This window comes from Meleagris gallopavo, chromosome 7 (genome assembly GCF_000146605.3).
Source record: "Meleagris gallopavo isolate NT-WF06-2002-E0010 breed Aviagen turkey brand Nicholas breeding stock chromosome 7, Turkey_5.1, whole genome shotgun sequence".
Lineage (NCBI taxonomy): Eukaryota > Metazoa > Chordata > Aves > Galliformes > Phasianidae > Meleagris > Meleagris gallopavo.
In genome coordinates this window covers 12,891,610-12,906,975 of record NC_015017.2, presented here as the reverse complement: position 1 = coordinate 12,906,975, position 15,366 = coordinate 12,891,610, and the positions used below count along the sequence as shown (strand labels likewise).

Genomic DNA, 15,366 nt, shown 5'->3' with positions numbered 1-15,366 from the left:
CCCACCCTTCTTCTCTGTCATACTGGCAATGGCATTACTTTGTCTGTGGGATGAACTTCAGCAAGGAAATGATTTAGTTTGTACAGCTGCACAAGTGCTGGTGCTGCTACAAGGAAGGGAGAGGCATGGTGTGAGGAGCTTTTTTAGTCAGAGTAATCCTGCCTGTATTGACAGCAGTTGCTTTTCCCTAGGGTCAGTCTGGTGGAGAAAACACACTCACAGGATAGGGGCCCTTCCTTCTTTGGGTGGTCAGAAGATTCAGGCATTGTGTAGCATATTCTCATTCCAATCGCACTAACAAAATAGAATAGAACTCCATGAGTTTACTATATTAGAGTATAGCAGTATTGGCCTGCCTGGGAGAAAAGCTGAGGTAAGAGAACAACAGGCACTTAGACTTAGCAGGCAACAAGTGAACCCTGGCAGCAACACACCTAATAGTTGTACTCACTGCATGTCAATCCTCCCCTTGGCAGAGAAGGCTTTACGCTGTTGCTTATGAGGCTGTTACAACAGAAATCTTGTAGCAGCTCAAAAGCAGCACAGCGGTGCCTATACCAAACATGCATTCACAGTGTAACGGCAGAGGTGGGCCTGGTGTTGACAAACAGTGCTGCTCCCTGGGGATACCTTCATCACTAAAGCTCTCGATTGCCAATGCAAATTAAAGCTGCCTTCAGCTAAAGAACACAAGGACAAACTTTCAGATGTGTTCACTAGAAGTTAAGCCACACAAAATGCAATTTCCTACTAAGAGAAATTGACTGGCCATATTGACTGACTTTGTACAAAAGAACAGATCAAAAGTTATAGAATAACAGCAGGTAACAAGGAACAAAAGTTATCTCACTCCTTCCAGCAATCAGCAACAGACCACAAAGAGCACAATCTCTATTCAGAGAGATACTACTCCTCTGTTTGTTAACCCTTAAATGACGGTGAGAAGGGGTGGATCCAGGTTCCACCCCTTCCAGTCACTCAGGTGCATTGCTTGCACCTGAGCTCCCTGGGTTAGCCACACTTTCTCACTTGGTATTCAACCAGCTGTTAGCTGGCAATTCCACTGCAGGGCTTCACAATGTCCCTGAACATCTCAGACGATAAGATGTTGTCTGCAAGCCTTCATCTTGTCTACTATGCCAAGAATTCTTAATGGCATTGGGATTAAAGAACAGATGTGTCTTCGATAAAAAATACTTTGGTATCTGCCCTCCCTTTCCTGCTAGATGGACGCTGACCCCTTCAGGCAGCTATTCTTGTAGAAAACTTCTAGCTACCTAAGCGGAAAAATGGCCAACAATCGTGTAAACAACTATGATAGGAGCACAAACGCTAGCTATTGTCATGACATTTGCTGTTAAAACAAGTTACTGGGCAAAGATCATACCATATGTGAGCTTGATCAAGATAATGAATAGTCCAAAAACAGCACCTGTGGGTTAGCTAAAAACATAGTTAATCCCTGAAATCATGAAGAAAATTGATTGCCACATGCACTGTGCACACATGGTTGCTGTCTGCTACAGAGGAAAGAAAAGGATGTGAGTGCTGCAGGGAGTGCTGTGCTTGGCTGGGGCAGCCAGGACAACGCACTTGGGACTGCTAGCCCTGCACATCAGCTAGGAGAGCAGGAGAGAGAGCCCAATGCTTGTGCGAACTGCAAGCAGCAATACTAAAAGCAAAAGACAGGTGTGTTCCTCATTAAGGTCGTCTGAAGGGCCTGATAGTATGTGGGCAAATGAAGGCAGGGTTCAGCTTCAAGAAGGCTACTGGGGAGGGAGAGTCTGTGATTCACTTCAGCACAGTGCTGTTTGACTGTGAGAAAGAGGCTGGCAGTCCTTACTTCCCGCCATGCTTGTTTGTGCAATACCTGCAGGCACAGAGTACAGAGAAGGGGGAAACAGAGAGGGAGGAAACAAAGCTTTCTCTTTTTCCTTCTCTGCTTCCAGCCCCTCAATCTGGGGTATCATTTCCCTTGTGTTGCTCCATGTGTCTCTGGAGGCTCACCTAGGCAGCCAGGCCTCTGGCAGGAGAGCACCTTCCTGCCATTGCCAGGCAGGAATACCCTTCCTACTTGGCATCCTGACAACCATGGCCCTGCACTGCCTGGGGGCCCTGCACACCAGCCTGTCTGGCTCCTGGCACAAGGCCCAGGCTGCATTGCCAGCACCCTGCTGCAGGCCCTTCCTTTCTGCTGCCACTGCTGGAGCGACAGCAAGTGTTACCAGCAGCTTCATGAGAAAAGTCATTTAACATTTTTGCAGTCCTGGCTGCTTTTGCCTTACATGATGATATCTCATATTTGATATCTTGAAAGATAAGGAATATTTTGTTGTAAGCAAAGGAAAAACAGAGATTGATGGTGGCAGATGGGGAGAAAATGAACTGAAAACGATAGACAAGGCAAAAGCCTGAATAATCAAATTAGTGAGGAGGATTGCAGTGTGCAAGTGAAGAAGCATTGAGTCACGTTGTGAGCTTGTACCATAAGATGATCTACACCTATTTCCCAGAAGGTGATTAGTTTGCATAATTGAGAAGTTTTATGAAGGGTGTTCATTGGAACTTGATGAATAATTAATTTTTTTGGTGTTTTGCTGGCAAATTTGGAAAGTTAAAAGGACTCATTTCAATCAGACTGAAAGGAAAAAACATAGATTTTTTTTTTTTTGTGAATTGAAAACTAAAGCAAGTAATAATTTGAAGGCTTTGAATGAGACATTTGTTCCTAAAAAAAATTTAATGCTTCATTTTGATGGTGTCTATTCAAATATGGTTCAACTATTAAAATTAACAGAGATTTTAGAAAGAAACATTAGTTTGAACAAGAAAATCAAAGCATTAATTTGAAAAAGATGTTGAGAAAGATTGGAAATTCTAAAATGTTTTGTAGGTTTTATTTTCTTGAAATCAAAGAATACAACAGTACAGGCCAAAGTCCTAAAATATTTTTTCTGTGTCCCATCCTGAATTTTTGGTTGCAGTAGTTCTTTTCAAAAACAAAACCCCTTGTCAGTCTCAAAAGTTTTTTGTGCAAATCCAAACTTCCTGAGGCTTCAGAGTCTCCTGTGCATGCTCTTGTGCAGTCCAACTCTTTCGTGTCCCAGTAACTTAGCAAAGCATTAATTAGTGACTTAGAGTCACCTGAATATAGACAGAAATTCGAGCTGCACTCTCCTTCAAAGTCTGCATGTGCCAGCTCAGTGTAGTCTGACCTAATATACAGATGGTTATTAAATTGCTTGCAAATAAAATAATTCTGTTTCAAGATCCAGTATCAATTAAAAAACAAGGCATTCATATCATTTGAAGCTAAACTCCTCAGAAATGGGTATTGCCGCAGTTTTGTAGCTGTTAGAGGAAAGGGGATGTAAGTCAGCTAAGTACTGCTTAATCCGTGTAGTCCAAAGAGATATAGAGAAACAGAGCAGCCACTTATTTTCAATGAGTTTTGACACCTGGCAATAGTTAGCACACTACAGTCTGATATATCTACTGCTAGTGCAATTGCAATCATTCTAGAGGTGGTAATAATGCAGCAGTACTATTTGCAAGACTGTGGAAGCAAAACTTGTTGATGCATTCACATCCTTAAAGTAACGAGAACCTGGCCTTTTACTTAACACTTCTTTTACAAAACCTAAGTTGGTTGCTGACATTTGAAAATCATAAAAAGTAGGTTAATACAATGGCCATTTAAATGAGCAAACATAGCAGAAAACTTTAGGAAGTGAAACTTTCTCAAGAAAGCTCTGTTTAACTGCTGCTGCTCTTGTTGCAAGGTGTTCCCTTCACATTTTTTCTTATTTCTCCTTGTACTAGTTCCAGGCGGAAACAAAGACAAATACAATATTCTGCCAAGGTGTAAGGCCTCTTTATTTTCTTTGCAACAGAGCTGATGATTTAAAAATGAAAAACGTTTTTGATAGGGGCTAGAAAAAACTTTAGGAAATTTTGTACATGCACTTCTCAAAAATTTTCTCCTTTCTTCTCTTTAAGATTATAAAATTAAAAACGTTTTTCTCCCTTTTCATGTAACATCTGATTTTCTTTGAACAGTATCAACAAATTTGTTTTCTTTGTATGCACCAGATACAATCTCACTGTTATCTGAAAGAAAACTTCCCCAAGAGGTGGGTTACCCACAAGGTCACCTATTTATCCCTTCTTAGAGATCCTGCAGCCCTGTTCCACAAACTTTTTCCCCTCTAGAAACTACTTGGCAAATCTCCTTGATTCTCTCCTTCTCTAGCACTCATATTAACCAAACTACCCATTATCGTACTTTCCGCTATCCTCTATCCCCGTGGCCAAAACATCAAGAATTATTTTAGTTGCTGGATGTGAATTGCAAAATGTAGAATTTCCTAGCTGGGTTGGCAGGTGATGTTAGTGGGAGGAGGCAGTTGGAGCTGTGAAGAGGCACATTATTTGGATGCTCTGAGAGCTGCTACAGACGTGATTATCTAAGAATACGAGGAAAGATAAAGCTTGCAATGAGTGGTAATATGTCAGTAAACAGGTATAGTAAGAAAGAGCTTCTGAACAGAGAAGCATTTCTGTTTTTTCTTTTCATACTTAGGCCTAGCATGGACTTCAGGAAATTGTAATTGGTAAGTCCTAAAATTGTGATTGTAAACTAGTGAAGATAGCAGAAGTTCAAGTTACTACCAAACACGAGGGTAAGATTTTGTACATGAGACCAGATTTTGTGCTGAAGAGTGGGTTAAGCAACAAATCCTGCTGCTGAGAAATTCTGGCAGACACAGGACCTGATTTCAGTTCCCTGACTCCCACTACACAACACTTGGCTACAGTATCCCACTTGCAGAGAGGTCTTGGTTACTGTATGACAATTTTTTTGCAACTACACTTCAAAAATGTGAAAAATCTTGAAAAGTCTGGGATTTATTCTAATGGCCTCTGCCAGAAATTCCTTCCCTTTGTTTTCCAGAGCCTCTAGCCCATTATTTAACACTTATTCTAATGCAAACTTACAAGTCTTGCACATATCACTGTAAAACTTCAGTAAGAAGTGATGGTCTATGCATCATAATTTAGATATCATTCCCTGGAACAGGTTCTCTGACAAAGCACTGAGTAAGTGATCTGTAATAAAAATGCTATTCTTTTTTTTGTTTTGTTTCCATGCCATCTTGCCCTGTCACGTACATTTTAAAGATCTTTACTGAAGGGGATGCAGGTGATATACTATCTGGACTTTACTATTAAAAGTTTTTATTTGTAATTTGCTTCTAAGAAGGTTTTGTCTGTGAATATGTTTTATTCCTACCTTAACAGTCTAGGAAGCACTGAAAGGTTACATAAATGCTTTGCTCATTCACTCAATCATATTTCTCCCCAGAATACTCTTTTCTCACTTGGCATTCTCATTTCCCTATTTTTATTTCACTATGAGCCCTTTGAGACTTCCATGCAGAAGCTAAAGGTGTCCCAGACTTGTAACTTGCAACTTCAGTATGGAAGTTCTGACTGTGCCAGTGGGAAGAGACACCCATGTTTCACTTCCAAGATCCTGACACTGCAGAGGTAGATCAGGCAGAATGTAAGGGCCATTCAAAGCAAGAAAATGCCTTTTGGAGCCTTTGCCCATGATCCCAAGTCACCTCTTGATTGCAGAAACATCCACTTCTCAAGCCTTGACAAACCATCTCATTGCTAAGTATTCAAAATATTACTGTGACTCTGTCACTCTGAACAACTTCTCACTCTCATGTATGCTATATTACTAAGTCTTTTTCATTTCATTTCATTTATTTCATTTTCCATCCCATTCTATCAGCTCTAATTCTTTAGAAAACTCCTTAGAAATAGCCTCCAGACTTTAGCTGTCAAACAAAGCTGATCTTCATTACTTGCACGTTGTTAATTCAAAAAATTGCTTTTAAATGTGTTCCACGCCATCTCTTGCGTTTGAAAAGAACTTCCCACTGTGAGCTACAGAATATGCTTTTTCTTGTCAAGTCTCCTCTCATTCAAATATTTTGATTCTTTGTATGTCCGCCAAGTTGGGGCACTATCTCTTTTATGTATTTTTTTTTCAGTGCCCTGCTTGATAAATACTGAATGTAAAGGTTTAATTTGAGGTTTACCAGGAGTCCTGCTTTGATTTTGTGGTTTAAAATGTCATAAGAATTTCCAAACAAAACAAAACAACAAAACACAATAGGGAATAACTAGCACTATGAAAACTGGAAGCAGAATTTTAAGTTATATACTACACATGAAAAACACACACCTGTATCCTTCAAAATATTTCCTAGGCATCTCATTTTTGAGAACAACACTCCTCATACGTCTTCACTTTATAATGATTTCTTCTTCTGTCTCCAGTTAAATGCAAACTTCTGTATTGTCAGAATACAGCTGTCTTTAGCTGTTTTTTTCCTTTTTGCAATATTTTAAGAAACAGAGGGAAGCAGTATTTCTCCATCTCTCTATAGTAGCAGCTAGTCACAGGGTATACCTAACTGGTTTACTTTCAGATGTTAGAATTGAAAATTGGTAACCAATTTTCCCCCATTCGATAACTATTGATGTCCTGAATTTCAGGAAGGACTGCTTCATATAACTAACTTCACACTAGGGGAAACAAAGCTTAGATTCCAGAAGGAACTGCCAATTATTGCAGCACAAGGAAAAAGAACTCTCACACATCTGCATATGCTTCAAACCCTTCTAGCCCATCAACTGGTCAGCAAAAGCACACATGAAATCCAAATGCATGGGAGGCACTGGCAGGAGATCTCCTCAGTTAATGCTCAGTCCTTGCCTCTGCTTGTCTGCTGAGGGCATGGGCTTAAGATAAGACATCAACATCTGCAAATCCAAGTTAGAAGCTCACAGAAAGGCCACAGTTCTGAGAGATTTAAAAATCAGTAGTTTGATTATGTGAGCTGTGGTTCTTTCAGGAACCAACACTGATCCACCAAACTTGGTCATATCTAGGACTTTACTTACACTAATCAGGTTTTAGTCCTTTCATGGTAATGAAACAATATTTTTTCCAGTTACGATGTTATTTCCTTTTCTCTTTACCTATTATCTTGTAGAAAAGATTTTTTTCTTCAGCCATACCATTTAGAGGATTTTTTTTTCAAATGACAATGCACTTCAAAACCCTGATAGGTTTGTGGCAAACTAACATGCTAAAAACGTGAACTGTTTAACATAGTGGGACATGATCTCACATTCTGAGTTTAACAAAATATCCTGAAACCAGATACTTATGCAAATGATAAGCTTCTCTTCTCTCCATTACATCTCAAGCAATTCACCACCAAGAACTTTTTTTAAGTTCCTGTCAGAGAAGAAAAAAAACATAGACAATGTGAAGCAACTTCTTTTTAATGTGTGAAAAAAAAAGTAGAATAATAACATTTTGCAATGGGAATTCTGACAGTGCATCAGTAGAATATTTGCCCTAACAAGTATTCAGTGAAGAAAAGCAATTGAGATCACTTAAATGTGAATAACTAACCCAAAATGACAAAGAAGCTTAGATGAGAAACCCAACTATTTAACTTAATTGCAATACAGTAGTGTAGCCCAGTGTTCAGTGTAAATTAATGTCCTTCTCTATGCTAAGCTCACAGACACTGTGAGGCCAGCTGATTCCTCAGTTAGGGCTGAAGCTTAACTCTGCAAACCCCTCAGTCCTCTCCACTGTCCTGACTCTTTGCTACGGATGCACACATAGAGTAAAAAGGTCTCCTTTGACCTGGGACTTAATGTTACCCCCAGGAGCAAAGAGAAGAGAACTACAATATAAGCATGTGCATTAAAAGAAAGATTTATCTTACACTGAGATCTTGGACATGGCAAGTGCAAAGCACATGCTGTTGTATTCAGCCTGAGGCACATCTTTCTTTAAGGACCTCCTGAATCTCAACATCAAAGGAAGGGCTCTTCTTTGACCCACTTCCTTGCCCTGACCCTAGGCCAGGTGTCAGGTTCCAGTTAAAATAAAACGGTGGCAGAAAAGGAGTCTGAAAGATGAAGTCAGAGTGGCAAGATATCGGACTGTGCAGACAAGAAGAATTGGTAACTAGGTTAGCCAGGTCTTCTGGCTGTAGACCAAAAAACCTATGTGGTGTACAGGGAAGCTGGACTGAGCAGAAGTCCACAGAGTCTTCTTCAGTGGAAAAGTAGTTAGAAGAGGAGCAGAGCAGAGAGAAAAGACCTCCCTGACCATTCTTGTGGATCTCATTTTAGGGGGGAACTCATTTGGTTACTAAGACCTTATTCCATACCATAACTTAGCTCTGTAGGAGAGGAACAGTGAAGAAGTCTTATTTGGAACAAGAACCTTATTTTGCTACTTCATCAATCTGGTATCTGCTCAATATCAACTCAAGATCCAAAGCCTGATTAGCAAGAAGAGAGGACACTGTAGGAAGATGATCTCTATCCATTGAAAGGGGAATAGTCTAGGCTCACCCCAGGCAGCCCTGGCCATGAAGAGACAGAAAGGTTCAAGAAACTCTGCAGGGTGACATACTGTGTCTTACTTAGAAGAGTAATCATCATGACAGGATTTTAAGGAGAAAGAAGAGTAAAGAGTAAGCTGTGGTAGATTTGAAAAGACACGCTAAGAATTAAACAGCCTGGAAACAAAATGGGTAAGAATGCAAACAATGTTTGCCAGAGACCAGGCCTGGAGGGCTTCCTCTCTCTCTACAGAATTCTGGAATATTCTGAGTTGGAAGGCACCCACCCATAATGATCAACGAGTCCAACTCCACATAGAATCACTCAAAAAATCTGGCTATATGTCTGAGAGAATTGTCCACACACTTCTTGAACTCTGGCAAGCTCCGTGCTGTGACCACTACCCTGGTAGCCTGGTTCAGTGCTCAGCTGTACTGTGGTTATGTGGGACAGTAAGCACAGATTTTTAAAAGGAAATCCTTTCCAAATGTTTAGTGGTTAATTGCACAATCAATTATCTGGAGATTATATTATGAATGATGAGGCTCAAGTGAATTTATTTAACTGCATACAAAGCCCAAGCCAAAGAGATACATAGGATAGGCAATACGTTTACTACTCTGGATTTGAACATGTCAGACACAACCTGATAACTTCATGTCATAAATCTCTCTGATATTCTGACATGTAATATTGCGATAGAATTTCGTTAATACTAAATTTATTAATAAAATGGATTTAAGCGTGTATAAGCAGTAATAAAATACAGGCCTGACTCAGTATTTGGGTGTAATTTTTCCATTTTTCCAGAGTCATATTTTTATTTATTATCAGTTCTGTTTTGAAGGCTGGCTTTTAAATGCTAGATGAAATCAAAGTGGCTATGAATTTGTCATTAACAAATTGTTGCATCACCTAAATATGGAAGCAGTCAATTTATTTATATAATTATGTATTTATGTAATTTTTGAGATGAAATATTTATCCTGTATCTTTGGTCTGAGCAGGCTACTGTTCAAGAACTAATGCTTTTTTTTTCTAGGTCACAGTCCAGAAGTAGGTCTTTGTTAATGTGCAAATGATGATGCATCTTCTAGAAGAGCTTCTCAAGTAGATGGGAAAAAAAAAAGAATGATTGTCTTCAGAGTAACTTATTTTTAAGAAATTCTTTAGGCAATGATTCATGGATGTGACAGACCATCACATAAAAAAGTACAAGGATTTTCACACTTTTTTTTCAGATATGACTTTTAAAAGGCCCATGGGTGAAAACTGTGTCACTGATATTTGGTATGAGGCATGTTCTCTAAGTGGAGATAGCAGTAATCAAAGCTTCTATAGTGTTTTTCATCTGTTGATCTCAGTGTACTTGGACAGTACAGTCTCTACGTAGAGAAAGTATTGTACAGATGTGTAAGTCATTAGCTATAATCCTAGATAGATCATTTTTTTTCTTAGAAGAACAGAAGAAGTTGGGTTATGATTCTAGTCATGTTGTTAATATTAAAAGATGAAGCTATTGCAGTTGTAATCAGTATTTTGAAGGGGGCAGCAGTTTTTAAACATCAAAAGCACTAACATTAAAGGAAACTAAGATATTAGAGGTGGAAGGAAGTCCTCCATAAACAAGCTAGCTTGCACTGATTCACTGTGTCACATTAGGCAAAAATAATTCTTTGTATGTTGTCCTAATAGAAAATAAATGATGACTGCTAGAATTTCAAATGTTATGGTTGTGTAAGCAAGCTGCACTAATAAGCCTGAATTACTCTACTGGATGATTACCTTTCCTTCCCCAGTTCTCAGAGCAGAATGGATGGCAGTTTCAGATTGAATATATATTTTCCATCTGCTGAGTTGTTTTTGTTCATGCTGCTTGAGGTTAACTATGCACGTACTAACCAAACCCACTACTTCCTTTCTCGTAAAACCAAAATAAAGCTTCATATTACTTTCAGGTACAGGGATCACAGCTATATAAATACACACTGACTATGTGTGGGTTCAAACATTTCGAAGATTCAGTATCCTGAAAGGCGTTACCTTTATTCCAGTCCTGAGTTCCAGTTTGTCTTAAAGTCTGAAGGCATCAGATATTTTCAGCACCTTCAGCACCTGTCCCAGCGCAGGAATGCTCTCAGCATGGGTCATCGTGAGCTTTCTCTGTGCAGCCACTGCCACTGCCAAAGGTGGGTAGATGAAGGTAGTCTACAATTTCTCATTCTCACATCTTTGCAGGACAGGTACTGGGTAAAAGAGGAGATGACATGGGATCTCTCCATAGGACAGTCTGGGAAAGTGGTCTAGGGCTCTGAGAGGTGTTTGGAAAACCAGATGCAGACTTAAGAGCAAAGACATCTGCAGAGAGGCTGGGCAGGACTCAGAGCAGCTCATGAAGTAAGAAATATTTTGACAAACTAGGCCTTGTGGGTGAAGTTGGCAGCTGACAAGGTGGAGATGGAGATAGATGTTTGAATGGATGGAGAGATTTTACTTATCTCCTTCTTGCACTGCAGAACTGAAGAAGGTAAACTCAGCCCAGAAATGGACTTTTTTAATATGAAATTGAATAAATAATGCTGAGCACTCACAGCTTATTAAAGCAAAAATGCATTCCCATTGTGTTGAGGAACAGAGTACAGCAGTTGTACAAAATAGCCTGTGGAGACATACATGGTGTACCAATTTCCCCTTAAGATTTGTGAAGATTTTTTGCAGTATGTTCATCAGGCTTTGCCGTGTGTTGCTATACTGTAGCTTAGAACATACATCTTGCTATCCAGTGACTTGGGAATAGCTGGAGTAAAAAGATCAGGAATAAAAAAATGCAAACAGTTTCTATTCAGTATTACTGTCACCCTAAGGATTCTGTTCTATGTTTTGTACAGGATGTCAATCTGCTAATTTCTAAATGGTTTGTTTCTACCAGGTAGAAGTTATGGTTTAAATTACTAACTTTAAATTACAAATTTCATCTTTACCATCTGAAGTCTATATATTTGTTTTCTTTTGTACATCCAAAAGTGTGTGTTAAGAAGGAAATTGAAGCTTGCAGGTCATTGCTCCAGTAAGTGGTCAAGTCACTTACTACTTGGGAATAATAATTGCTGAGATTTCTAGTATCACTTATAATAATGAAAGCATGTCAGTATTTTTTCAGTATATTAATGCAGCCTTTGTGTTAATTGTGGTCTTGAAGGATTTTTTTTGAAAGGATATAATAGCATTTCTAGGAGTTATCCATTGGTGACAGGAGGTGATAGGACTCCTTTCTTTTAGTACAGGTTTCAAGTAAAATATTACATGACTGCAGACCATTTCTTGACAGTTAACTTACCATGATGCTCTTTGCTTCCTTGCAGTAATGGAAGTGACTCAGCCAGCAATAGTACTGGCCAACAGGCAAGGAGTTGCCAGCTTGGTGTGTAACTACAAGCACATTGGGAATGCAAAGGAAATTCGAGTAACTTTGCTCAAACAGACAGGTGACAAGTTCACTGAAATCTGCGCTTCGACCTACACGATGGAATTTGAAATGTTCAGCGTGGAAGAGGTTATTCAGTGCCATGTTAGCCCGGGCCGAAACAACGTGACCCTTACCCTCACAGGCCTGCAAGCTAATGATACTGGTCTTTATGTCTGCAAGATGGAGCGGATGTACCCTCCACCATACTTCATGAACAAGGGAAACGGGACGCAACTCTATGTCATTGGTAAGCCAAGCAGCTTTCCAGTACTGTGATATTCCCAGCTTACAAATGTTGCTGCATGTCTCACAGATCTTCAGAGTGCTGTTTGTAGGAAGCGAGGTTGAACACTGATTCAGCCTTTGAGAATCATGCTCTTATTCCATCAGTGTCTCCTGTAGACACCTAACACAGATGTATTCATAGACATGCCATGTATTTAGCAATTTACAGATGTTTCACTGCATATGCAATACCATATAGTATACATGTTGTGTCCTAGAAGTTAGGAATGTTGGTGCAGAAACAGCAAAGAGTGAAGTGTTCATTCTTCTGCACATAAAATCTATTTTCACTGGAGTGTGACTGGGCAGGATAGTATCCTGGGATAGTAAATGGTAGAGAAAAGCAGTGTGGATGTTAATGTTTGACTCCAGGGTCTTCTTTATGATGCTCATATGTGATAAGAGTTGTGTAATATGATATGTTTTAGATCCAGAACCTTGTCCAGACACTGCCATATATCTCTGGGTATTAGGAGCTACTGCCTCAGGATTCTTTCTTTACAGCATCATCATCTCAGCCATTGTTGTGAGCAAAGCGGTAAGTTCCATCAGCTAATCCCATCCTGCTAATAATGCCCCTTTGTATGCCAAGAAAAAGGAGAAAGAAACGAGAACGAGAGAATGTTTGGAACTGGGATGCTCTGGCACCATTTTACTAGTGCACTGCAGTACTGATGCAATAATGCAAAAGGAGAACTTCCTGGATTTATTATTTAAACTTGTTTATGGCTCAGTCGTGTTGCCAGAGTAGCAGAAAACAGTCGACTTATATCAGTTGAACTGATTCTTGGCTTAGGTTTGGGTGCTTAGAACAGCCTGGAGTCTTGGGTACTTCTGGTACCAAAGGCAACAATTTTCAGGTGTAGCCTGATTTCACACGGCTGATTCACACAAAATCCTAGGACTTGATTTTTACTTTTCTCACTATTTATCTCTGTACAAAACAAATGTAAAGAAGCTTCTCCCTGTGGCAGGAAAGAATTGTAACTTACAGAGTATTTGACTTCACAGCTAGAAACATCTGCATAAGACAAAAGCATAAGAAATGGTTTGCTTCTTTCAGTGGGGGTCTGGGGTGTAGAAATAAAACTCATGACAAAGCATAAACCAAAATAGTATTCTCGTCCCATATTTTTCAATCCACTCTTCTCTCTAGAAGCTAAGTGAAAAAGTCTGGTGTAAACACTCAGTTTTGAGCCAACACTGGACTCTAATAAGAGCACATTCAAAGTGCTAGTTGAATGACAGAACTTTATATTTTCTTAAATGGACCCTCTAACTCCTGATTCTTCCTCAAGTAATCTTAATAGGTGTTCTGCAAAGAGAGGTGACCACTTGTTTATTTCCCTGTCTTCCCATATCTTACAGATCCAGAGAAGACGACGTCTCACTACTGGGGTCTATGTGAAAATGCCTTCTGAAAAGCTAGAGAAAAAAGTGATTCCATTTCACATCACTGTTAACTGAAACAAGGAGATGGAGAGCCTGTTTCCTAGTGGAAAGGAGAATCTGCTAATTGACTTAAGTCAAAGTAATAAAATGTATTGTCTTATTATAAAGGTGTACCGAAAAGAGAGAAAATATTTGTAACTTCTATAGTTTGGAGGAGAATAAATAGCTTATGCATTAATATTTCAAGGTTAACCCTGTCACATATAAATGGCTATGTTAGGCCATTGATTTTTTGAGTTGTATTGTACCAATATGTAGTCTATGTAAATATACATATGGATGTATAGCATTAAGAGATATTGCTGTTGCAGTTGAACATCTTATTGTCACATTGTGCCGTGTCTACTGATCAACTGAAATCCAAACACTATTATTGCAGAGGCTTTTGTATCATTGCAAAGTTAATCCTACAGGTCTGAGGGGAAGAGGCAGAAGGGCACACTAATGCACAAAGGAATGTTGTCTTGTTTCCATGCAGTGCTATTTATTGGTTCAATTTGTTGTATTAGTGCTCTGCGCTTCCACAAAGGCATCGCTGTAGGCTGGCACTGATGATACTGCTGCTCTAAAAGCCTGATCTCAGCCTTTCTCTGGCACTGTGTCTCAGCAGTGCAGCACTGGAATTAACACTGATGATATCTGAGGCAGTGCTGACAGCATGGTTGGAGAGAAAGTCTGCCCAGCAGGAGACCTCTGGGGCTGTTGCTGGGAGGATGTTCCAATTCTGCTGGAGCCTTGAGTTTTACAAATGCTAAATTAGCATCTATCCAAGAGACAGAAGTATGTTATGTGTTTAACTGAGTCTATTTTCCATGAAAATACAGACACTGTATAATCTTGTTTATTAGTTATGTACCATTCAATAAAAATCTTGAAGCTTTGCCCAAATCAAGTGCATGTCTTATTCACCATTCTCAGAAGCAACAGGAAGTGGCTACATGTTAGAAAGCAGTGATGACAAGCTGAACCTTTCCCCTCTGACCCTATGTTTTGCCCTTCTGAGGAAACTTGTGCGCTCATGGCAACACTTAGTTTTCTCAGCTCTCCTCCTCAGATGTCACCATTAAAATCTGCCAAGTCCTCAGTTTGTCTAGTTAGAGCTGATATGCTGTGATTGAGAGATGCTACCAAACACCTATACACTTCCAGCAAAGTTACTTGCTTGCAGAAGGTAACAGTTTCAACTTTGGTAGCATGTCCTGTACCTGTTAAAACAAAAACCTAGTTCTAGTTTCAAATCCTGTTTTCTTTGCAACTCTTCAGTGCTCACTAAATTCTATCTAAAAAAACAAGGAGCCTAAAAACCATTTGAGCATCCTCACATACTATCTACTATTTTAACTCTTTGCTTTCACCTTATAGCCCCAAAACATGACAGTACATATGTTTAATAGTCGTGAATACGGCTCCATAACTGCAATCAAATCCTCACAGTCCACTGTACCATGTTCTTGCAGTGGCAGAGAACACCAGATCTCATTGCTCTTTCATTTAGCTTTTCCCCTTTTTCCCTTTCACCTTGCACAAGCTCCCACTGTACAAACAAATGTTCACACTCTCAATTTGTCACCAACTCAGATGTCTGAAGGTGCCAACTGCTTTCTCAATGTTCGCCTACAATTGCAGAACATTAAGTAAAAGTAGTATCTGGTGACACAACATTTTTCTAAAGGTGTTTTATTATTCTGTCTTCAGTCTGGGATTTTTCCCCC

At 39.5% G+C, this 15,366-nt stretch overlaps 1 protein-coding gene and 1 long non-coding RNA gene across 2 annotated transcripts in view; one reads left to right on the top strand and one right to left on the bottom strand.

Annotated features, from left to right (window-relative positions):
* Positions 1–15,366, bottom strand: part of LOC109368509 — a 36,211-nt gene that overhangs the window by 6,912 nt on the left and 13,933 nt on the right. The window lies entirely within an intron of this gene.
* CTLA4 (cytotoxic T-lymphocyte associated protein 4) lies at positions 6,675–14,829 on the top strand. Its single transcript, XM_003207503.4, has 5 exons — positions 6,675–7,007; positions 10,410–10,640; positions 11,814–12,164; positions 12,631–12,740; positions 13,571–14,829. Exons 2-5 carry the CDS (start codon positions 10,583–10,585, stop codon positions 13,667–13,669), a joined length of 618 nt encoding a protein of 205 aa, XP_003207551.1. The 5' UTR covers positions 6,675–7,007; positions 10,410–10,582; the 3' UTR covers positions 13,670–14,829.

What these genes read in the sequence shown, in the direction of transcription:
- CTLA4 (XM_003207503.4), top strand. Translation starts at nt 10,583, where the DNA reads ATGCTCTCAGCATGGGTCATCGTGAGCTTTCTCTGTGCAGCCACTGCC. An exon ending in GACGCAACTCTATGTCATTG is followed by an intron (nt 12,165 to 12,630) that starts GTAAGCCAAGCA and finishes GATATGTTTTAG; the next exon opens with ATCCAGAACCTTGTCCAGAC. An exon ending in CCATTGTTGTGAGCAAAGCG is followed by an intron (nt 12,741 to 13,570) that starts GTAAGTTCCATC and finishes CATATCTTACAG; the next exon opens with ATCCAGAGAAGACGACGTCT.